The following is a 24836-nucleotide window of genomic DNA, read 5'->3' as shown; positions in this document are numbered from 1 at the left end:
TGTGGAGAAGGGAGTAGCAAAATAGTGGAAGGAGGGATAACATGAAAGGGTTGAGACGAGTCAGGGAAAAGTAAGAAACATTGGAGGGACAGAAGATGGATGGAGTATTGAGGCAGAGTCAATAAGAGAAAAGGGAGAGGCGAGTGAGCATTCTAGACAGAGGACTGAATCCAAGAGGGTACTTGTAAGTCACAATTCCCAAATCATTACTTTTATGTCTAAAACTGCTTTACTTTTATTTTATTCCCCCCATTCTACTTGACCCATTTCACTAAATGCTTGAAATCTTGAAGTTTAACTGGATACTTCGCTTTCCTTCACCTCTCACATTTCCTCTCCGTCTCCTTTACGCAGAGCACATTTCTTCAATATTAGCAAATCAAGGCCTTTTCTCTCATTTCATGCCTCCAAGCTTTGGATATGCTCTAACTTTCTCACGTCTTTTTCACCGATTTGCCTCATCTTTGGACTAGTTCGCCCTGTCTCGTGTCCAAGTTCTCTCAGCTCCATCTATAACTCATCCATCCACCTCCTATCTTCTCCCCCCGCGACTCAATCTCTTCTCTACTGCTCTTTCATCCCACCACTGGCTCTCCTTTCACTCCCATCTAAGATGCAATTCCCTTTGCTTAGTTATTACGTCTCTTCAAAGCATTTCACCCCATCTGTCCATGTGTCTATTTGCCTACTCGCTCTCTCCGCACTCAATCTCTTGTTTCTTTTGGGGGTGCCTTGTGCCCCTGTGTCATGGCCCGTTCCCCCTCCGAGGTGTTGCCTTCTCACCATGCCAAACTGCCCTGATAGTGGCATCTGCCATGGCGCTTGGGACAACACGCGGTAAGTCAGCACTGTGCACTACAGGTCCCAGGGATCCCGGGCCCTTAAGCACGTGACAGGTCACAAGCCCGATCCACGGATGCACCCGAAGTCACCTCTACACATAAGCTTTCTTAACATGCGGGTGGTGCTCCTTAACCGTTAAGCTCTGCCATGCAAGCATCTTCTTGTGTTTTTTTCTTTCTGGTTTCCTGACTTCATTGGCATATCGTTTGACCTGGACTTTGCTAATGCTTCATCCTGGTCTGTGTCCGGCATTCCCCCCTCACCCTGAACTGCACCCCTCTGGACTGATCTCCCGGCCCCCCCCATGAACGTTGTCTTGTCCTGGTTTGCTTCTGGTCCTCCACTCCCTCGGACTGATCACCTGGTTTTCCCTGAACTCAGCTTTTCCCTTGGTCTGCTTCCTCACCTTCCACTGACTGGGACTGCTCTTGGATACTACATTCCCCGGCTCTGAGGATTCTTGACTCATCTACCCTGGATTGTCTTGACTTCTGGATTTGTGTTTTGAACATTTTTGAACTATAGTTGAACTTGGCTTGGAGACTTTGTGTTGGACCTTCTTCCCTGAGCTCACCCAGTAGGGTTTTCTTCTGCATGGTCATCAACAGGTAGGAGTTGGGTACTGTCTGAGGGAGGCGTTTGTTATTCAGCATACAATCACATATGGGTACATTGATATAACATTGGGTCCTTTGTCCCTCTCCTTTACTTCTACTGTTGCTCCTGCCTTTTCACTTGAGCCCCTAGTCTGACAGTGGCCATTTGGCCTTCTACGGGCTGCACTCTCGGAAGGAAAGTCTCCCTACAAAAGGAGACCCCAGTCTGCAGTCCGAACTGGGATTACCAGAGGTGGGTCAGATCCTGACTGTAATACTGTGATGGATATGGGTGCAAACCCGATGGATGCGGTTTCACAGCCTTTCTCTGCTCTCTGCACAAAAATGACTGCACATCATGCAAAGCGAAGTACAACAGTTAACCTCAGACGAGGAGTTTGGGTATGGGGCTGCTGCGGCAGCTCCTCTAGCTCCGCTTCCTCCAAACCTAGGGCTTACCCCCGTTGGTTTGCCTGGACCATTCCCATTGGCCTCACCATAACGGTTCACAGGCGACCCCAAGAATTATAGAACTTTCATCAACCAATTTAGGTTACATTTCCTATGTCGGCAGCTGGCTTTTCCCAATTTCACCACTAATTTGGCTTTTGTCCCATCGCATTTAGGGGGTACTGCTGCTGCCTGGGCTAATCCTCTTCTGGAAACCAATGATCCTGCATTATACGACTTTGATGCCCTTTTAGGGGCAATGAATTTGGTGTTTGATGCCAGGTCTAAGGCTCAAGCGTCGGACCTGGAGTTCTTGGCTTTGAAGCAGGGGAAACAAAACCTTCTGTCATACCTGGCCCGCTTCAATCAGTTAGCGTCAGAAACCTCCTGTCCAGGACAGAAAAAGGCAGCAGTCTTTTACAGGGGTCTTTCGATGAGCTGAAAGACACCTTATCGGGGGTTCTGGCGATCCCGTCTGGGTTTCCGGAGCACTTAGATCTGGTACTACAGGTCGATGCAGACTTCTACACAGACTTCTACAGAGACGGGGAGGACACCAGAAATGCATCCAAGTAAAACCGAGACACCCTCTCCTGGCCCTTACAATGAGCCAGAACCGATGCAGATCGGGGCTATGCACGACCCTTTGACCAAAGAAGAGAGAGACGGATAATCAACAACCTTTGCCTCTATTGTGGGCAAACCAGGCATTTCATACGGGTTTGCCCGAAAAGACCCGCTAAGCAGTCGGGAAATGCCAAGACTCGTACTTAGGTTGGGCCACTGGCATGAGACAACCTTCTATCGGCTCTGAGAATGCCTCTTCGACCATGTATATCTACCTGCCCATGTGCTTTTCCGTGCCTGGGTCCGAAGCATTCACCATCCCAGCAATGATTGACTCCAGGGCGACAGGCAATTCCATGGTCTACCAACTGGTGCAAAAGAACGGGATTCCTATACAGATGCAAGACACACCAGAGACCGTACAGGCAGTGGATGGTTCCCGTCTTGTCTCCGGACAGGTAACAGAGCAGACTAAACCCGTTTTCATAAGTACACAGGAAAGGCATCCATTCAGTCTTTGATCGGAATAGCCACCCCCCAGTTTGGGGTTATATTACGTCTTCTTTAGCTAAAGAAACACAATCTGGTTATTGACTGGGTGGATCAGGCAGTGCATTTGTCATCTCCAGGCTGTAGAGAATACTGCCTACCAGCCCAGTCTGATGCCTCGGTTTCTCTGTGTTTGGCATTATTGTCTGGTATGTCCACGATCAGTGCCACCAACCGGGGTCCGACGACCTGTGTCGCAATGCAATAGCAGTATTTTGTTTACATCTTTGATAAGGGTATGCCTAAGCAGCTACCACCCCATTGGGAGTATGACTGCCTGATAGACTTGGCACCTGGTGCTTCCATACACCATGGTTGCATATATTCTCTTACTCAGAAGGAAGAGGACTTTCTCAAGGAGTACATAGATAAGGCCTTATGCCTGGGTCACAAACGCCCATCCCGGTCTCCGGCTGCTTCTCCAATCTTCTTCCTGCCAAAGAAGGATGGGGAATTGCGTCCTTGTGTGGACTACAGGGTGCTTAATGTAGTTACCATTAAAATAAAAATCAGTACCCATTGCAACTGATCTCAGAAATATTGGATCGGTTACAATCCGGGTGACTTACAATCTGGTCCGCAACCGGCATGGCGACGAATGGAAAACCGCTTACAAGACCAAATATGGTCTCTACGAGTATCTCGGCATGCCCCACTACGTTCCAGTACTTTGTTAAAGACATTTTCTGAGACATATTGGACCGCTTTGTTCTGGTATACTTGGATGATATGCTGATTTTCTCTGAAACCCACATGTCCAACACGTACTCATTGTTCTAGAAAGACAGAGAAAGTGCATTATTCGCAAAATTAGAGAAATGCATCATCCCTGCCTCCGATTCGGCCATTCCCCACAGGGGGTTGAAATGAGCGACGAGCAGTACACCTACTGTGGAAGCTTACAATCATTCCTGGGCTTTGCAAATTTCGATAGGCAGTTTATCGCCTTGTTTTCAGAGGTAGTCGTTCCACTGACTCGCCTTACCAGTCCCTCTGTTCCGTTTGTCTGGAACGCAGAGCCACAAGTGGCATTCCAATCTCTGAAGGACGCCTTTACCTCAACTCCAGTCATGCAACATGCAGACCCGTCCTAGCCATTTATCGTGGAAGGTGACGCTTCAGAGGTCGCTATCGGCACCATCCTTTAGCAAAAATGTCCCACCGCGCACTGTCTACACCCAGTAGCTTATTATTCTAGAACCCTCTCGTTATGTGAAAGGGATTACACTATTAGGGAGAGGGAGCGGTTGTCTATTGGAGCCACTTTTAAGGAATGGAGACACCATCTATTGGGTGCTCGACATCCAGCAACTGTCTATTCTAATAACTGCAACCTGCAGGCTCTATCACATGCCAAATGCACCAATGCACGCCAGATCTGTTGGCATTTTTTTCCCCATGTTTGATTTTGTGGTTACTGTTAGGGAGAATTCTCCGTTTAGGCTGAATTTCCTAACCTAGTGAGTCCCCCAGCAGCTTTGCTGGATTTTTGGGGTTTAATTTTTTCTCCTGCCAGAGTGACACTCTTTTACCCTCACTCTTAGACATGATTTGAGTGTGTTCCTTCGACTCTAGATGTGTTTAATGGGCTATGGGGTCTTTTACTCCATAGGGCTTCATGTCTTTTTGTGAGATGGGTTACACAGCACCCTCAGTGCAGTAACCCAGAGGTGTCATAGTGACCCCCAAACATAGACTCCATACCCTGGGACTGACTACTGTCTCCCAGGGCATGTAAAGTCACCATTGACTTTACTAGTCTTGAATTCTGAACAGAACCAGTAGAAACCATCATATTGTGGCCGTACTGGCCGGGGCAATTTGATTGCCCCGGGGTCTGTTAGTCGAGGGGGCACGTCTCCATCCCCCCTGATCGAGTTTTGGCTGGTGGCAGTGGATACTACTTTTTATATTCAACCGCAAATATTGCTCTATGGGATTTTCCCATTGTTCGAGGCTACTATCTTTATTTATTTAATTACGATAGCCTCGAACATACCGGCAGTTTATTTATTTATTATTAATTCTCCGGTTGGTATTTTTTGCCAAAACTCGGTTCTAAAATGGCGTTTGTGTTCTCTTCTGTGACTCCAACCCAAGTTGAGCCCTTTGTTCCACTTCTCCACAGAAGCCCTCCAAAGTGGTGCCACTGTCTGGGGTACTTAGGAGGGGTGGAGGGGGATTTAGTCACCCTGTCTGACTTTAGTCGCACTCCGTCCTGATTGGCCCAAGTGGTGAGCCGGCCGGCTCACCACTCAGCATGTTTGAGTGACAGCTAGGCTGAGTGAATGGGGGTTTTCTGCATAAAAGCAGGGCTTGGGGACTGGAACTTGAGAAGTCGCCACAGGACCTAAGAATCCGACGAGGGAGAAGCTGAGCCGACCTGCCACGACGACACCACCGGTGGAGCCCTGATGGACCATCTCACCACTTTTCCCAATGACAGAGGAGATCTCCCGCCGGAGAGTCTTCTACCCTTTGACTGGTGGGGATAACCAGTTTCACCGTCTTTTCGCCTTCCCGACGCATCTCGTGGCCGCCTTGCCTGTGCCAAGCACCCCGGCAAACGGAATACCACGTTTTACAACGACCGTGAAATAAAGGGTAATACCTTTAACCGGAAAACTCTGCGGCTGGTTTCTTCCCTGGCAGTGCAACGACCTTCATCTTTCTTCCAAGTCGAGATCTTCTCTTCCTCTGGACGACGCCGAGACTTGCACCCGCTGCCAGGAACAACTGCCACCGCTGGAGGATCCTTCCCCACTTAAGGTACCGTGTTCCGCCTGGCTTCCCTTGCCACCGACTGTACGGGGTAGATTTAGCCCTCGGCTTTCGAACCTGGATTAGCCTGGGACACCCCGGCTAAACTTTTCTGAGCCTCTCTAAACTCTTTTCGAACTCTCTGCAAGACTTTCAAAGCCTAGTGTAACTGTGTGATCTTGGGAGCATGTGTGCTCTGCTCTCTCTAAGAGTGGGCCCAGCCTATGGACTTTGGCTCACCAGTGACTTTTGCTCTTCTGCCTTGCTAAAAAGTGTTCCTAAATCTTAGAGTGGTGTATCTTCACATATTCTGCCCCCCCCCCTTTTTCATGAACTTATTGGAGTGCCATCTATAGTCAAGCGCTCACCTCTGTCTGGAAATAAGTGGTGTTAACTAAGACTCGTCTGGTAAGGAATAAGGGTTGTATATATCATAATAGTAACTGTGTTTAGAGTGTTTTACAAATAAGAGTGCTGGAGTGTTTCAAACAGTGTGTGTTTAAATAATTATATACTTTGATACCAAAGCTCTGGTCAGTGTTTGCTTGTGCTATTGTGTCTGAGTGCCTATTGTGTATACTTTGCATACTGCCTAACTCTTCTTGAGGGAAGTCTGACTGCTCAGCCACAGCTACCAGGTAAATCTGGGTGGTACAGACTGCTACCAAGTGGGTTTACTGCTAACACCTGTAGTCCTAAATCTTTTGCAGTGTTCCCAAAGGGAACTGCACAGGTTTCTGCCCAACAGTTACTTACCGTCCTAGCACCCTACACAAAATCCGTTGTTGGGTAAAGGAACATCCACCTGACATCAGTTCCCAGAACGCACAGTTGGTCAAGGGATTACTTTAAGTACGTGATTGTCTATATATTTATGATAACACAATGCGTTTTTTGGCATTCAAATGGTCCCACGATGCCAAGCTTGTCACATATCCGGGCCGACAGAAGACCCTAGAGGTACTACAAAGATGGTGTTGGTGGCCCCATATGAAAAGAGACGTTGTGGATTACATCCTGAAATGCACGGTTTGCAAACCGACCCAGGGAAAGCCAAATGGGCTTCCTGCAGGCAATGCCAATATCCCATAAGCCTTGCTACATGGTCTCCATGGACTTTGTGGTGGAAATGCCACAGGTACGAGGAATGACCACCAAACTGGTGGTGTTCGATATATTTACTAAAATGGCAGGCTTTGTACCCTGCCGAAGGCTACCAACTGCCTAAGAGCTAGCAACCTTGTTTTTTTCAAAATTATGTTTTACGTTTTTTTGGCCTTGTCACAGACCATGGATCACAATTCATGTTGCGCTTTTGGTTGGCTCTAACTAGATCTTTGGGCGTTGATGCATGCTTTTCCTCATCATACCATCCCCAAACAGATGGCCAGACCGAAAGAACCAATGCCACCATGGAGCAATGCCGCCAGTGCTTATGTTTGCAGTACCAATCCAATTGGCTTTCAGTGTTAGTGCGGCTGAATTCGCAGCACTCCTCAGTTGGCTGTTCCCCGTTCTTCACCCTATATGGTCAACAGCCCAGGATTCTCCCGCACGTGCTGTCTAGCCAAGTGCATGTTCTGGCCGCTAATGCCGTGGTTCGCTCCCTGCCCAACATAAATACAGCCGTGACACTACATCCACACAAGGCCCAGGAACAAAGCAAATGGCAGGCTGATTCACACCGGCGTCCGGCCCCACCTTCCCAGGGATAAGGTTTGGGTAGCTACCAATTATCTACGCCTCGTTGGGAAGCGCATGATTCTTCCAAAGTATGTTAGTCTGTATCTCGTGGATACGTGTATCAACCCCGCGACTTATCGCATCAGGGTCCCTTCGCACTGGCATATCCAACCAATTTTCAATGTCGCCCTGTTGAAGCCTTATGTGGCCGGTACCAGGTTGCCTGCTTCTGTTACGGTGCATGGGGAGGATGAGTATGAAGTGCAAGCTATTCTTGATACCCAGGTTGGTAGGGGTGTTCGATATTATCTGAATAATTGGAAGGGATACGGTCAAGAGGACAGGACCTGTGAACACGCTACCAATGTGCATGCTCCCTGACTTCGCCGGACGTTGCGTTCACCAAATATGCATGCTTCCCGGGGAAGGGGTCCTTTGAAGAGGGGTACTGTCACAGACCATTCCCCTTCCGCGGTGTCACCTTCCCGCCATTCCAAACTGTCCCGACACTGGCGTCTGCCGTGGCGCTTGGGACAACGCGCAGTATGTTGGCACTGCGCACTACAGGTCTCAAGGATCCCAGGGCCTTAGCCACATGACAGGTCTTGTCCCCATTCCACGGACGCTACCCGAAGTCGCCTCTACATAAGCATTCGTAACCTGCCAGGCGGCACTCCTTAACCGTTGTGCTCCGCCCGGCAAGCAGCTTCTTGTGGTTTGCATTTCGTTCTGCTATCCACTTGGTTCCTGACTTCATTGTATTATTGACCATAACGTTGCCATCGAGCCTTATGATTCTAACGTGCCATGTATCATCAACCCCAATGCCCCACAGCTTATAGTTCCAATTGGGCCTCAGGATTCAAATGTGCCAATGTCCTACTAACTTCAATACTGCAGTCGAGCATTATTCACCATGTACTATTAACCCCATTGCTGCACAGCTTAGAGCCGTAGTCTAGCACAAAGCACTCAACGAGCCTTGCATACTACGCCCTGACGCCTTGAACCTAAACACAAGGAACCCCCATCAGTACTCAGCTCAGTAGCGCGCTTTCGCACACCACCCTGAACAAGCCCATGTCCCATGTCCTTGCCAGGCATGATCATCACCACAAGGAGGCGAATACCACGCTGGACTCTATTAGAATTAAGGTTCACAATTGCTGCAATCGCAAACCTCACCACTCTAATGATACAGTTCAAACCCGAACTGCGAAAATCTCTACATCTGATGAAACTGACCATTGACAACGCCCTCAAGTCCCTCTAAGTCAGCTAGCATCAAAGGTGGACTCATCAACGCCAGATCCTTACTTGCCCATGTCCTTGACATCTCCAAACTCAATACCACTAACCAGCTTGACCTACTGGTGGTGACAAACTTGGCTACACCCTGCAGCTGGTCCAGCACTCTCGCTAGCCATCCCAGAGGGATTTGCAATCTATAGAAAAGACGGAATCTCAGCCAAGGAGGCGTATTCGCCCTGATCGCCAAGTCCTCCTTGTCCTTCAGAGAATGCCCAACAAACCTTTTCCCTCAGGGAAACTCTCACTCACACTTTCCCTTCCTATTACTGATAGCATCACCTTCCAAATACTACACAGGCCCCCTCCTATCCTTCGACGAGGACATAGCGCTCCTCCTTTCCAGGGACAACAAGCCATCATCTAGAATCCTCATTCAAGGCGATTTCAACCTCTGCCTTCATGACAATTCGGACCTGGGTGTATTCCTCAATTTACTTCGGTTTGACTATATATCCTTTTGTGTATCGCATGGGTGTATGCATCTACAGAGACTTTAGAGTTCCTCTACTTCGTTGGTACACTAAGTTTGTTTGGGTGTGCTTATACCATTTGCGCCAATCCTTTCATTCCTCTTGTGGTGATGAATTCATTACCCCAAATAAAGATTCTGTTTCAATTTGTATTAAGAATGTTAATTTTCTTTGTTGTTTAGCCCTTTTTGGATGACACGTGTTTCAGCATTAGAACTCTGCCTCTCTCAAATCTGGACTGTTCTATGTTACAACAACATAGAAAAAGTAATACCAAAAAAATGATTTAAGTTTTTATCCATACTGATCAAAGGAACGAAAAATAAAACAGTACATTCTGTATACACCCATTGTTATTTTAAACAAAACAAAATAACAATGCGATTGGTTATGGGGTCTCTAAGACATGCAATACGAACAGAAGTGGGGTTGGAGTTTGGGGGGGGGCATGGATTTAAGACCACTGGTTTCAATTTAGGGGACACATGCTTGGTGTGCACTGACCCATTTCCCCTTCTTTTTGGTGTTAAATTTGTTTACAAGAGCTTAGTTATTATTTGTATTGGTATCTAACCAAATATTGCTGTGATCCAAGGTTAAGTAGCTTAATCATGCCGTTGTTGTATTCATGGGCTCAAATGTCTCCTCGTCGGAAAATAAACACAGTGTGCGGTGTGTTTTTGGTTAACCTCTTCTTGGTGAGGACTAAATCTCTAACATTTCGGGCTCGGCTTGTAAAAACCCGTATTATGCGTATTTACCAGCACATCGCGCTCATTTACTCCGAAAATTTTTCTCACATTATTTTCACCCATCGTGTTTGTGGTCACAACATACTATTCCTTTTGCACATAGGTACATTAGGAGGTCATAACTAAGAGGAATGCTTGTGCAAGTTTAGGCTTATTTACTCTTTGAAGTTCAAATGAGAACATATTTCTACTTTTGAAAGTTGCGATTCAATCTGCTAAGGTCTTATCACCAACACTAGCATTGTCATGCTTTGCTGCGTGGTCCTATTTAAGCGGGACAATTATTTATAGGCCTCGATCTAGGGTGGGCTTCAATTCCTGGTTTACACCGAACCTTAAAAATCTAAGAACGAATAAACGTGCTGCAGAGTCTCGTTGAAAAGACGCACCTACAAATGCCAATAGAGAACTCTTCCTCATTTCTGCAAAAAAATACAAACAACCCATACTCCAAGCAAAGCGCCTCACGTACAATGAGCGAATAGCCAATGCCAAATCTGGGTCCAAATAACTCTTTCCTATATTGAAGGAACTGGAGACACCAACAAGCCCGCCCGAAACGTGCGATAAAGATGAAACTTGGTGCACCAACATCCAGAATGCACTTATGGATAAAGTCCTTATGCTACTAAAATAATCAACAAAAAAGACAAGATAGTCATCCCAGATACTGTCAGCGACTACCTTAATGAGAACATACCCTGCTCACCATTTGAATTAAGGCCGGTCTCCATTGCAGAAGTTACCAAAATCATAGCTAGTCTGAAACCCTCTAGATGTCAGGGCGATATATGCCCGACACCACTCATCAAAGAATGCGTCACTGAACTTGCCCCATTCATCACAGTCAACAATTCATTTGCAGAAAGCATTGTCCCTAAGAATTTAAAAGTGGCCTGTGTGCTCCCACTCTTAAACAAAAAAAACGTTGCTAGACCCTAATATCCCCACAAATGACCGCCCTACAACTACTATACCTTTCCTCCTGAAAATGTTAGACCGTGCTGCCTACCTCCAGATCCAAGAACATTTGGAAACAAATAACCTCCTGGGCATGCGCCAATCTGGCTTCTAGATATGGTACTGAAAAGGCACGCCTTGACCTTAAAAACCAAATGGACACCATCATCGACACTGTAAACCTAGCGATCTCATTACTCCTAGACCTCTCTGCGGCCTTTGATTTAGTGGACCTAAAATTATATGCCGACACTTAGCCAGCGCTGGCAAATTCTCCCCGAAATCCATTGCCTGGATAGAATCCTTCCTCTCAGAACGCACAATGAGTCTTCCCTAACATAGAAAACGTTGCCCCAGCCTCAGTTCTCTGTGGAGTACCCCAAGGATCCTGCACGTCACCCACCCTCTACAACATCTTTACTAAGCCCTTGTTCGACCGCTTAGACGCACAGTGTCCTACACCAATTACACGGACGACACGCAGATCATATTGCACCTCACAGGAGACTATGACAAAGACTGCCATACTCAACAACATCTACCAGATTATCCAAACCTGGATGACTCAACAGGAACTCTGTTTAAATGACGACAAAACAGAGCTTCTGTTAGTTGGCACCCAAACTTGCCTATAAAAAATGTTTAAAAAAAAAAAAAACAACTTGACCCGAAATACATAACCTTCACAATAGACGGGAACACCATCACCGTCTCGAAGGAAGTCAAAACAAAACCCTAGGCATTTAACTGGACTCCTCACTAACCTTGCCAAGACAAGTCAACGCATCTATCTCGTCAGCATCATATACTGCCAAGCTCATTAACGCTTGCAGACCCTACCTCACACCTGACAGTTTGACCCTAGCGAGAGCCCTTCTACTATCCAAACTGGATTACTGCAACATACTCTTGGCTGCCAGCTCGATCAGTAGCCTCAACAAACTCAAGTCACCCAAAACAACGCCCTTTGAGCTGCCCTAAACATTCCTAGGAGAGAGCATATTTCAGAAACAAGACACAAAGCTCATTGGTTGTCGATCCAGGACAGAATCAGATTCAAAACGCTGTCAATAAAACACAACTGCTTCATTAATAAGGCCCCCGCCCCCAATTACCTTACCAACCTGCTGGCACCAACACAAACCACGAAACATACACGCGCCTCCACAGCCTTTCTCCTCACGATTCCCAAATTCAAAAGAACTAAGGCCGGGGGATGTAGCTTCCCAGTAGTAGCGTTCAAAGAATAGAACACCCTCCCTCTAGCCATGAGATCTGACACTTCACACATCATTCTGCAGAAAACTAAAAAACTGGCTCCTCACTTTCAAACGGTAGCACCATTAATAATAATAATCATTTTGCACTTGTATAGGGCTACGAACCCTCTGGCATCTGAGCGCCGCTTATTACACATGGTGTCTGGTGCTCATTTATCGACTTCGGAAGGATGAAAGGCAGAGATTGACCCTGCCGGGATTCGAACCTGCGTCAGCAGGCTCTGTACAGATGTCAAAGCGAGCGCTCTACTTTGTGTGCTATTTTACCACCAGTTTGTCTTGGTTTAGATCCAAGAAAATGTTCTCCATATTCTAAATATCTGTACATTTTGTAAATTGTAAACTGTATAAACATATTGGCTCATTCCTATGCAACTGTAAAATATCTGTAAATGCCGTTCCAGCGCCCAGATACCGACGGGTTAGGCACACTCTACAAATGCTAAAATAAATTGGCATATCGTTTGACCAGAACTTTGCTACTGCTTCATCCTTGTCTGTGTCTGGTGCTCCACCACTCTGAACTGATCTCCCGCCCCCCCCATGAACGTAGTCTTATCCTGGTTTGCTTCTGGTGCTCCTCTCCCATGGACTGATCACCTGGTTTTCCCTGAACTCTGATTTTCCCTTGGACTGCTTGCTCACCTCCCGGCTGACAGGGACTGCTCTTGGATACTACATTCCCCGGCTCTGAGGATTCTTGACTCATCTACCCTGGATTGTCTTGACTTCTGGATTTGTGTGTTTGAACATTTTTGAACTATAATTGAGCTTGGTTTAGGGACTGTTGGACCTTCTTCCCTGTAGATTTTGGACTTCCTGCCTTCTCCCTAGATTGTGCCCTTGTGCCGTACGGGCCAGGTAACTTTGTTGTTGTATAGACAATTGTCGGAACTCTTCGTGGCCCTTTCCTTGGAACACCTTGCTCCCTGGGTTTTCTGGCAGGAGCTCACCCAGTAGGTTTTTCTTCTGCATCATCATCAAAACAGGTAGGAGTTGGGTATTGTCTGAGGGAGGTATGTTATTCAGCATACGATCACCTATGAGTATACCGATATAACATTGTGTCTTTTTAGCCCCCCTTCTAGCTCTGCTGTTGCTCCTGCCTTTTCACCAGAGCCCCTAGCCTGACAGTGGCCATGTGGCCTTCTATAGGCTGCACTCTCGGGAGGGAAGTCTGCCTGTGAAAGGAGACCCCAGTCTGTAGTCCGGACTGGGGTTACCAGAGGTGGATCCGATCCAGACAACCCGTATGCCCAGTCCTGCTTTGCCCTTTTTACCCTCTTGGCTCTGTTACATTAGAATGCGCTCCTGCTCAGTAATCGTTCAATTTCCTCTTAGCCGATCTTTCAAACTAGTTTTAAAGACCATCTTCTCTCCTCTTAAATTTCTTTTATTTTGTCATTCCCACCTGATGTCCCTTTTTTTATTGTACGTTTTTTTATGATGCCCAGCACTTTGGGGTAAAGCACTATATAAATTCAAATAAAATAAATAAAATCCAGCCGTGCACAAACAACTGGATACTCTAGGAAAACTTAGAGAACGTCCCTGAGGGGGTTTTGAGAAAGATGGCATTCTGCCTTTAGTCCTCACAACTAGCTGAAAACAGAATGTGACAGTAGTGGACAATCTTCTGTATCTTCTAACTGGAGGTGAAGGACACCTGGGTTTGGGTGGAGGTGCGATATAAGGTGAAAGAGGGACAGCCCTAGGGCACAAAGACTTCAAAAAAACACCTTGAACCACCCCTGAGCCTTGGGGTGATATTTGTGCCACGGTGTGGAGGAAGGGGTATTAGTGGGGTGGAGGAGTAACCTCAAAGGGTGGAGGCGAGGCCTAGAGAAAGTGAGTGACATCAGAAGGCTACAGCAGAAGGGGGAGCTGAAGTAAGGTGGGGCGGAGTTGGAGGAGGGTGCATAGAACGTGGCATAACAGAGGAAGGGAACCTGGAGCGAGAGACTCCAAATTGAATCTAACAAGGTAATTTCAAGGTACATTCCCTACCCGTTTTCCGTCTATGCTCCAAGACCTCCTCCCAGTCAGCATTAGATGCTCCCCCTCGCTTCTATGGTTCATGAAGGAGCTCAAGACCTTCCTCTTCAATTAATTTCTCCTCCCTAACACCTAGGTACACACAGACCTCCACTCCCTAACCTACATGAGACTGGGTGACCTGCTTCCCACCTTTTCTTCACCTGGTTGCTTGTAGATCCCTTGCTGCCAAATTGCCTGCTCCCTATTTATCTGCTTCACTCACTGTGTGCTTTGCCCTACGATTGTAAAGAGCGCTCTATTGCTTCCAGACATAGGACTGCGATCAATAATTACCCTAATAATCATCATCATCAAGTAACTTTATTCAGCCATCAAAGTACATCCAAACATAAAAACAATGAATTTAGTACGACAATACACCATATCAAAAGAAACAGTGTAGCATTTACTGACACCCAAGTCCTGCTAATCGTGGTGGGGCGCATAAGTTCAAACTTTTGGTCTTCACATAACAATTTGAAACCCCTCAAACCTAGGCCACAGCTGTTGCCCTTTTCCTCCAATTGGCACTAAATAGAACAGGAGTGTAAGGAATACTTCCTAAACAGTACTGTGGGGGTAGAGTCTAGTTATGATCATGCTGCTTGTAATCCAGCTGTGCCTCTTGATACTATCCAGAGCACCGTTGGCCACAATTTGATCACAAAATTCAAATTTAAGAGTCACAGAGGATGTTGCCCTCATTGCAATCGGTGGCAGCTCGCTATGGCTTCCCCGATGACAAAAAGACAACCCTTTGCAGTAGGGAGCCGGGGCATGCATTTGTTTAGGAGTGCATCCCTTGGTTCTCGTTGGATAGGGGATAGTTTAGATACCCCCTGGAGAAATACCCCTCCTTGCACAAGCATGGTCTTTGTAACTGATCATGCATTCCCTAATAAAAGGTCTATGCGCACTATATTCAACGCCATCGTTATGTTATGTTAATGGATTTATATCGCACCAAAAGCCCGATGGCATACATGATGGGGCCATTGTTTCACACTATATTTGTATCCCAGCCTCCCTTATTGAATGCTTTGTATTAACGTTAGGAGCCTTATGGACTTCCGTAAATGTGTGCTGCTGGACACATTGTTCGTCTCGATTCTGCTTCATATGAATAAGCACTTGGGGCTCACAATGGGTGGTGACCTGGGGTGGTTAAGTGGTATTACATGCGTGGGGAATCGACCTTTTCTTCAACCATCAGAGGGGCCCTTTTTAATAAGTATTTCTAGCACCTCAGGTAGTTTGTAAGACCCCATTGACTCCACGGGCTGGTGGGAAACTCCCCCTCCTCCTCTCCCTTGGGCTTCCATCAATACCAGTAGCAGCTCAGACAGCACTTGCTTGCAGTTGCATCCTTGGGCGGTGCATGCCTCCTTGGCAGATGGATCGGTATTGGTAAAAGTACATTGGCCTGGTTGTTTAGAACCCCTTAATGGGGTTAGACAGAGCGAGGAGCTTTTCCCAGTGCACATATTCGGCACATTCCCACTCCAGCGCTGCTAGATAGAAGGGGCCGGTCTTCATACACGCCATCAGCCTCCAATTCCATTCAACCATACATTCCAGTGGGCCAATAGTCTCTACAAGCAGCGGAAGAGTATTAGCTTCTTGGTTCGGACCAAGCACGGACAGAATCTCATGGGCCATGCAGTTGCTCCTTAGAATGTTTTAGTTGACATACCCCCTACTCCCTCCCACCCTGTATCCGGGAAACAGGTCGGCTTGTAATAAGGGCTGATGCTACATCTCCTACCACAGGTGCCGAATGGAACTCTGACTTATGGCTAATCAGCTCAGGTGTAGGATGAGGGGTGTCCACATTCATGGAAGCAGAGAGGGTGGAGAAGGATTAATAAAGCAAGAGAATTTCAGCCAGAGTTGTCCCACTCCCTATATCTTTGTTAGGGCATGTATGGGGTCCTGGGGTGATCAACAGGCCCTCATTCATTAGCAGGTCAGCTTGAGTTTTAACTGTGATATTTTCTACAGGCCATACACCAATCAGATCCCCCTACTGCTAGTGGCCTCTCTGCTATCATCACCTTGGTAATGACTTAAATTATTTATTGTACCCCCTCAAACATCCTGATTAGACCTGACAAACTCGTGAATTTCTTTTATCAAAATGTAGGCCTCTCGCGTAAAGTTAATAGGGCTGCAGTCTTTTTCTACAAATGGAGCATCGCCGTCACACTCACATCATGCTGAGGGGGCAAGTTCCCAGTTTTTGCCTTGCAGTCAAGATTTTACTTTTAGGCTCTAGAAAGTCTTGTATAGTAAACAGAAGATGAGTAGGATATGAAGATGATGTGTTGGGAAGGGGGTGGGGTGGAATCAAAGCTGCTCAAGTTGGGGCTTTCTATATAGCCCGCACACAGAAGTTTGATCAAAAAATAAAGACACCGCACTATGGCCCCCCCCCCTCCCCACCTCAGCCCAAACCTTCTTTACTCTCACTTTGTGATTTAATGTGCTTGCAGTGGGATTCCTCAGTTGCAGTGCTCTGTGCTTGGGGCTCAGAGAAGTAATGCCTCCACCTTAATAGGGCACCGTTCACCCTGCTGTTGTGCAACACCCCACACCCTTAGGCCCTGACGGGCTGCTCTGCAGTCTTCGGATCAGATGCGGTTGTGGCCTGGCAGGTCCGACAACAAAGGCCCTCCTGGGCGAAAACAGAACAGGAGCACAACACCCCGCGTCCTTGGTCCCCGCGGGCTTCTCACCCCAGGAGAACACTAAGCATTGGATAGAGTAGGGAAAACTATGAACTCCCTGGGGAGTCTTGATAGAAATAATAGGGGTTAACATTCACTAACACAAGACCAGGACTGCCTGGGTTAAGGAGTTGGTGCTTTTGAAAATCTATATATAATATATATATATATATGAGAAGAGAGAGTGGAGAAAGAGAGGGTGGGGGGTGAGGAGAGGGGGAGAGAGGAAGAAAGGGGTAGAGACGGGGGAAAGGTAGAGAATGGGGAGAGAGGAGAAGGGGAGGGGGTGAAATAGGGGAGGGGGAGAGAGTGGTGGGGTAGATAGAGGGGAAGGGGACAGAGAGCAGAGCTAGTCCCCTAGGTTCAGTTGATAAATTATTAAAGACCCTTGACCCATCTCCAATTCTTGGAGTGATTTCTGTACCATCAGTGAAATAAAAAGACAACAAACATGTAGATACATTAGTCTGTGGACACCATATCTCCAACAATGGTATCCAGTAATAAAGTCGCAGACATTATTCCCACGGTAAAAAAACACTGATTTCTTTTTTTTCAAATGCACTTAGTTCACATATATATGTGGGGGTGGGTAATTGTAAGTAGGTTATTGGTGAGTTTTGGGGGGTTGTGGGGAGTCTGCCCCCGCACATATATATGTGAAAAAAAGAAATTCAGCGTTTTTTACCGCAGGCGTTATTATGGCAACTATATAACATGGAACATCCACTATTCAACGTCTTTCCTAGCAGTGGACCATGGTGCAGATCACACTGTGCTAGTGTACAGTAGGCACTGTGCTCAATTATTGTGTTGTATGTACATCAAAGTAAACCACTACAAGACTTAGCTAAATTTCCAGATATTATGTAATTGCTTCATCAGTAGTGCAGTGATCATCACTAGTCAAAACATTGAAAACATAGCCCAAAGCAGATGCTTCTTCAAATGGAAAGACATCAAAACCACGGTTTACAAGAGAAGACGGTGACCATAACAAGTATCAAGGTTGGCTGAACAACAGATATCAATTCGGAATATGAAATCTTAAGTTATTAATTGATTTTGGCACAAAGACTAACACTGCTATGACCAAAAAAAGGTAGAAAATTCTAAAAGGCATTAAAGGAGATGCAAGCATTCAGTTACAGTAAATGCATATCTATGAAGGGGGCTAGCATAACCTGACACACAAGTATATCCAAATAGAAATTTTAAAAAATAATTTGCGATATGGGTTTTAGTGAATCAAATCGTGGGAGCTAATCACTCCCATGATGGGCAAACGTTTTCCATATGAAAAGCTTTTTTTAGGGCATAGAGAGTCAGCACTTACCGGAATGTCACCTCTGGTATCAAGCATTTGACTCCATTGTGGAATGGCTGAGTCAAGGAGATGGTCTGGTTACGCTGGTCCACCGCAGACACCCTGCCCTGGTACACCCCCAAGGTGGCACCGCAATTAATGGACACAATGCTCCCAAGCCAGTCTGCAGCCATACTGACAGGCAATTGCTTTGCTGAGTCAAGCCTGTCTTAAAAACAGAACAAATAGTCAAAAGAGCATTACCACAACGGCTCATAATAGATCTAAATTGCTAAAAATCGGCAGTGTTACGTTCTTACATTTTAATGTTGTATTTTTTGAACAAGGGGTACCATTTTTAACAGAAATTACTTAAGTTGTCAATAACAGAATACAGAGGCAGCCCTTGAGTAAGGTACCTTTATAAAATCATATTTGGAATAAATGAGGTTCAATGGGTGATGAAGGGATAAGAGTGGGAACATATACTCAGAATGTAACATATTTACCATGGAAAGTGTTTGGCCAGCACTTTACTTTGTAAATTGTAAATAAGGTAAGTCATTAGAGCTGAATGCAAAAGGTGGGTTTGCGGGTTAGCTAGGGGAGAATGGGGGATTGAGGTTGTCCGTCCATCAGGTAGACTAGGTTAACAAAACATGCATCTTCCAAGCTCTTCCAGTAGTTCTGCTTTTCCCATTTTATAGAACGACATCAATAGGCTATGAAATGTATATAACAAAAAGAACCAAATAAATTATCCCGGCTGTGTGTGGGATAATCCCAGTAGGGCTCTTGCTGTGTTCTGGAAGAGTGCACATTATGCCCCAGGGTAGTGCCGTTTTTTTTTCCAGCCCACAAGAGCCGGTATGGCTCGTATGTTTCGCATGGGCCGGATATCAGCCAATAAGAGGGGGAGCCTTGTGATTCCTCAAGTCACCGCTTCTGGCAGGGTTCGAAGCACGGCACCCCCTCTCATCATAGAAGTGCTGCGCTGAAGCACTGCCCCCCAACTGCACCATTAAGTTTCACCTGGGCCACAGCCGACAGCCACGGCCCAGGTGTCCCAGCATTCCCCCGCTCTGTAATCACCCCCAGTACCTTGCCTTAGTGTGGTGGGGGGGGGGGTGGCGGATGTCTCCACCCCCTGCCACCGAAAGCTATTTAGCTCCTGCTAGTAAGGTTAGCTTGTCACCAACAGCTATCAGGAGCTACCATTGGCTCCTGGAGCAAACTGGAGCCGTACAAACATATCTATGTGGCATTTGTGTGTCTGGTAATGTGTATTAAGATATGTTAAGCATAATGAATTGTATATAATGGACAAAAAACTAAAGTTTGCATTTAATGTAAACTTTAGATTTCTGTTGCACTATGTACTAGCTCCTGGTTCTATAGGGGCAGCTCCTGCCCACTAGGTGATGGCCGATACCCAGAAGCTAGTTTAAACTCCTGTTCATGAAATATCAATCTCGACCCTATGGTTAGTAAGAAACTGACATTTTGAGATTGTTATATGGCGTAGCAGAGGTAGTAGTGATGAACTGTTGCAGTCGGAGATTGCTATGAAAGAGGACTCCAAGGTTGCGAACCTTAGGCGAGGGAGCAAGGAGGTCCGGTGGAAGAGAGATATAAGATGGTAGGGAGGGCATTGGAAGCCGGCAGTGTTAGGCAGAATCCTATGCAGTGCCCTTAGGGACCACTGCACACAATTAAGACTACAAGTGGTAATACAATTTCACCTTTGGTACAAGCCTCTACTACACAGTAAAGTATTAGCAATGGCTGAGCAGCCAGACTTATCTCAAGAGCAAGTGAACAGTAGTAGAGATTACAAAAAGGACTACAATTACTGTGGCTCAAGCAAACACTGACTCAAGGTTTCTGGTTAAAAAATATAAGTACATTTATTTTTAGACCATCTGCTCACAAAACACTTCACTTCTATTAAAATAAAACCACACATCAAATATACTACACACAACCAATTCCTCTCATGCAGATCAATTCAAGGTAAGTATATTTGGATTTGACAGACCGGTATTGTGAAACAAAGACGTTACCGCAGGTTAATACGCAATCACTTTTTGACAGTAATGACAGTTCAGTCTTAGGAAAGAAAAGCGTACCCGCGGGAAGAAATGTAACCGAATTCAAACGTACTTAGCACATGAATTAACACAAGAGAATAGGGGATAAAAATCATGAGCAATACTTTTGTCAAGGCAAATAGAATCAGAGGACACTTCTAAAAAGTAGATAAAGTCAATAGGCCTGCGCCAGTTGTCGAGGATCACAAGGTTAGAACAGTTCACGATTCGAGATTGGCAGGGGTACTTGGATATTGTCAACAGGGAAGCAAAAGTTATAAGAGGAAAGGAAGAAAAGGACAATCCTTTGGGGAGGAAAAAGGGTTCACCCCAATTCCTCAAGGTCAGACACAGTACCTTATTTGTTTGCAGAAAAGCTGGTGCTACGGCAGTTGTTCCTGGTAGTTCCTGCAGACTCACGGTTCCTGGAGCTTCAGTCGTGGGGACAAGAAGGAGGACATCTGCAGTGATCTGCACTACCCAGGAATGAAGCCAGCAGCAGCGAAGCAACAGTGAATAAAAGGTGCGCTCCTTTAAAACAGGAGAGGCTATTCAGAAGGCTGTCCGGACCACTACAGCTGTGTGCAGCGATTTCGACCAAGAAGAGGATTCTCTGGCTGATGAAGGTGAGCTGGTTGATCCCACCAGACTCAACGGAAGAAGACTCCGGACTGGATCTTCTCTGTCGTTGAAGGGCAGATAGCTCAGGACTGCAGCAGGGCTTCACTGGGACCCGGGAGTTGCAGCAGCCGTCTTCTTCTCCACTTCTATTCGGTTCTTGCAGTTCCAGTGGCGAATCTGACTTCCAGCCCAAGAGTCCTGCCTTTTATGCCAAAATCCCCCATTCACACAGCCTGGCTGTCAATAACTCAGCAGGGGGGGTTGTCCAGCTTGGACAACCACCTCAGCCAATCGACACAAAGTGCAACTTGGGTCTCCAAGGAGACCCTGTGCAGGGGGTGACTAAACCCCTCCCTCACATTCAGCCCACCTAAACACCCAGACGCCAAAGGAGGGCTTCTGGACAGGAGCCCCCTAATGGACGGCAAACAAAGAAAGCAAACCTGGTTTGGCGCGAAAAGTAAAACACAAGAAGGATTCTAACAAAAAGGAATGGTGACTAAACCCGACTGCAGCCAAAATATAAAGTATTTGGTAAAGCGGGTTTATGTTCGAGGCTAATACAATAGCCTAAAACAGTACCACGTTTATATACTATAATCGAGGTAGAAAAGTTAGGATAGGTACCACTGCCACCAGCCAAGTCTTAAAGTTAAGGGAGCGAAACAAGACTCCAAGAGGCACAGACATAAAAGGGGTAGGAATTAACCCTTTCCAATACTCCATGTAAGATGGGGTGTACTGGGTCTGCAGTTAAAAGTGACTATATAAAGTTAATGGCAACTTTACCTGTTTCTGAGGGACAGTAGTCAGCCCCAAATAAAAGGAGTCAGTGGGAAGTCTCAAAGACAACCTTGTGTTACTGCACTGAAGGTGCTGTGTAACAAAAAAAGTGGGGCTCATGGAGTGGTGTGGCTCCAGAGCCCAAGATCACACAAACAGTAGAAATGCACATGGCAAAACAAATGCAAGAGGAGTGGGAAAAGGGCTCACACTCTTACCAGGTGAAAAAATGAACCCCAGAAATCCAGCAAAGCTGCTGAGGGATTCACTAGGTGAGGGAAATTAGCCATAAATGAGAATTCTCCCCAACATGCAGAAAGATGATTTACGATTTTGAAGAGTTCAGCATGAGGCATCTGAGAGCCATTCACTGACAAATTGCATTCCGAGATAGCTGGGGTGAAAGAGGGTAAGGAAAAAAGATGAGTTATCTGCAAATAAGTGATAGCGAAAGCCAAAGGACAAGATACATCTTCCAAGACGGAAGGTAAAGAGAGTGAAGATCAGCAGTCCAATGACTGATCCTTGGGGGATGCCGTTAGGGACAGGGGTCGTGTCAGAGGCTTGCATGTTCCAGAAGATTTGAAAGGATCGACCTTCCAGGTAGCATACAATCCCTGGAGAGCGCGCAAGCCAGATTGAAGTGAATCTCCAAGGGCATTATTTTCAAGTAACTTTTTGTCTGGTTAAAGACAACCACTCAAGAACCTTTGAATAATGTGGAAGGAGGAAAACTGGCCAATACTATGCCAGGTCATTCTGTTCAGCAAAGGGCCTCTTCAATAAGAGTAGGACAGTTGTAGATTTCTAAGGTGCAGGGAAGAAGAGTCCAGCGGAGAGAGACTTAAGAGCTAAGAGAGATAACAGCAGGTAATTAGGATTACGCATTGGACAATATGGGTAGCAAACAGGTTGGCGTTGCAAAGGATGAGTGCCAACTCAATAGGGAAGAAGTAGCCATAAGTATAATAAGTAGGGTGAGAGATGGTGGAAAGAAGGATTGGTGTGGGTAGATAGGAGGGCTGCAAGTGTCCTGAATTTGAGATGTTACAGGAAAAGTAGTGAGAAAAGTCATTTGCAGAAAGGGAGGCGGAAGGTGTGAGCAAAGCTTGGGGGGTAGACGAAAGTTTGCATAGGCGATTGCCAAGAGAGGATTAGGTTTGGGAAGTAGAATGACTTGACAAGTCCACTGCGGAGATTAGGCAACACAGGAATTTTTGTAGACTACATGTAGGTTAGAGGACTGTGCTTTGCACCAGTGTCGTTCATCACAGCACATGTTGGTTTTGATGGTCTGAATCTCAGAGGTGATCCTTGGCTGGGGACGGGAACGTGTGTATGTGCGAGCAGGCTAGTTTTGGTCAAAGGGAGTCATAGGTGCCTAGTAAAAGTTCGAAAAAGCATGGTCAATGGAAGAGGCATGAACAGGGGAGAGGAAGGAAAGAGGTCCTCACATTATTAAGGTAATGGGAAAGAGTCTGTCTGAACCGTCTCTTAATGGAAGAGAGGAGTAGTAGAGGGACCGAGATATTATAGTGGTCAAAAGTAAAGGGGTCAGAGGAGAGTGAAAGAGAGAAAGAAAAGGCAAAGAGCGCTCCCACCAATGGGTAGGCTGGTCGCATAGCGAGTAGAGGTAGCTGTCAGATGGAAGTGAGTTAACTTCAAGGCGGGTGGCTGCAGAGGGCTCAAGAATGTCAAAGTAGCTCGGCATGACAATGGGGATGTCAAGGGGACTGTGCAGTACAATCGTTTCATGTGAGGGACTGGTATTATAGGACACGCACTTGTGCAAAAAAGTCGGAGAGGAACCCCCAGATGGAGGACTAGATTGAGAGCTTGCTATATTTATCATCACAAGAGAAGCTCTCATTTGCAATAAAGGAGAAGAACAAGGTCCAAGAGGGTATGTGGAGTGCCTTTGGTTGAGATGTAGGGGTGAATGGGCGCGACCGGTTAGCCTATGAAATGACCTGCTCCAAAAACGCCCTCAATCCCACCTTCCAATTTACCTGTCCCTCCTGTTCGTGCCTGTCTCCTTGTAGTGTGTTTTTATCAGAACCTGTGTGTGCCCAAAAGGAATTTAACAGAGTGTGCAACAGTCTGATTTTATAAAACTGACCCTGGGGACAAAGGCACTCTCTATAAGTCTGAAGAAGAGACATCACAAAGAGCTACAATTAATTCAGTAAATACTACATATGCAGACAATCAGTGACTGACAAGGTAAATCAATGGGTTAGCACACCCATTTTAAAATGACCCACTGTTTGAAATATCTTCTGCGCTTTCTTGGAACATTGTAAGTTAAACAGTAAAAATTGTTACCCAAAAATGCAAATATTGGAAATCAATGCCCAGCGGATTCAAAATAAGGATTTAACTAGTGGGCACCAAGTGCAGCTCCTGGGTATTTAGCATCACCCAGAAACGCTGGGAAACCAGAGGTTGTTATATAACGTTCCCGAAATGTAACTTGCTTACCAATTATATAGGACCAATTATGCTTTAGATGCCTTCAGTGTTTGTCCTAATTCTCATTTATGCACAAATAATAAACAAAGATTAAATGTCACAGATATGTCTGCATATCTCCATTTGGCTTGGAGAGCCAAACTTAGCTTTTGGCAGCCGTTGATGCAGTCATCCAGGCTCTCTTTGGCTTGAACCAGGAGCTGAATCGCTCCCAGCAATTTTGAACCCTCTATCCAGGCCCATCACATGCCTAGATACATACTCTCCACCCATCCCTCCATTATCTCTTAGTCCGTTTCCCCTCTGCCCCTTTTCTACTCTGCTTTTCTGTTTTGCAACACTGCCTTGTACGCTCAAACCTGCAAGTCTTTCCAGCTTTCCTTTTTACGTCTTTCCCTCAAACACTTCTGATGTCATCACCATGGACACAGCTGGATAGACATTATCACATGCATGCTGCACTTAAAGAGCGTCTTAAACCCTCTTTTACACTCCATTATTTGCCCACAGGCAATTCATTTTGCATCCCTGAATATTGCACAACAAACTGTCCTAATCAAATTCTGTGTACTGTTGATCG

General features: G+C 46.1%; 1 protein-coding gene across 4 annotated transcripts in view; it reads right to left on the bottom strand.

Annotated features, from left to right (window-relative positions):
* The window catches only part of EDC3 (enhancer of mRNA decapping 3), a 787882-nt gene that overhangs the window by 637412 nt on the left and 125634 nt on the right, over nucleotides 1-24836 (bottom strand). For 2 of the 4 annotated variants that reach the window (XM_069624321.1, XM_069624323.1), the window contains exon 2: nucleotides 18321-18515. In XM_069624321.1, coding sequence (XP_069480422.1) covers nucleotides 18321-18484 — 164 coding nt within the window. In that variant the 5' untranslated portion in view covers nucleotides 18485-18515. Of the gene's footprint in view, nucleotides 1-18320; nucleotides 18520-24836 lie in introns of all 4 variants that reach the window. The other 2 variants (XM_069624320.1, XM_069624322.1) reach the window with 1 other exon arrangement.

This window comes from Ambystoma mexicanum, chromosome 11 (genome assembly GCF_040938575.1).
Source record: "Ambystoma mexicanum isolate Mex_15411 chromosome 11, UKY_AmexF1_1, whole genome shotgun sequence".
In the NCBI taxonomy this organism is placed as follows: Eukaryota; Metazoa; Chordata; class Amphibia; order Caudata; family Ambystomatidae; genus Ambystoma; species Ambystoma mexicanum.
Note: the sequence above shows the minus strand (reverse complement) of the source record. Positions and strands in the feature narration are given on the sequence as shown.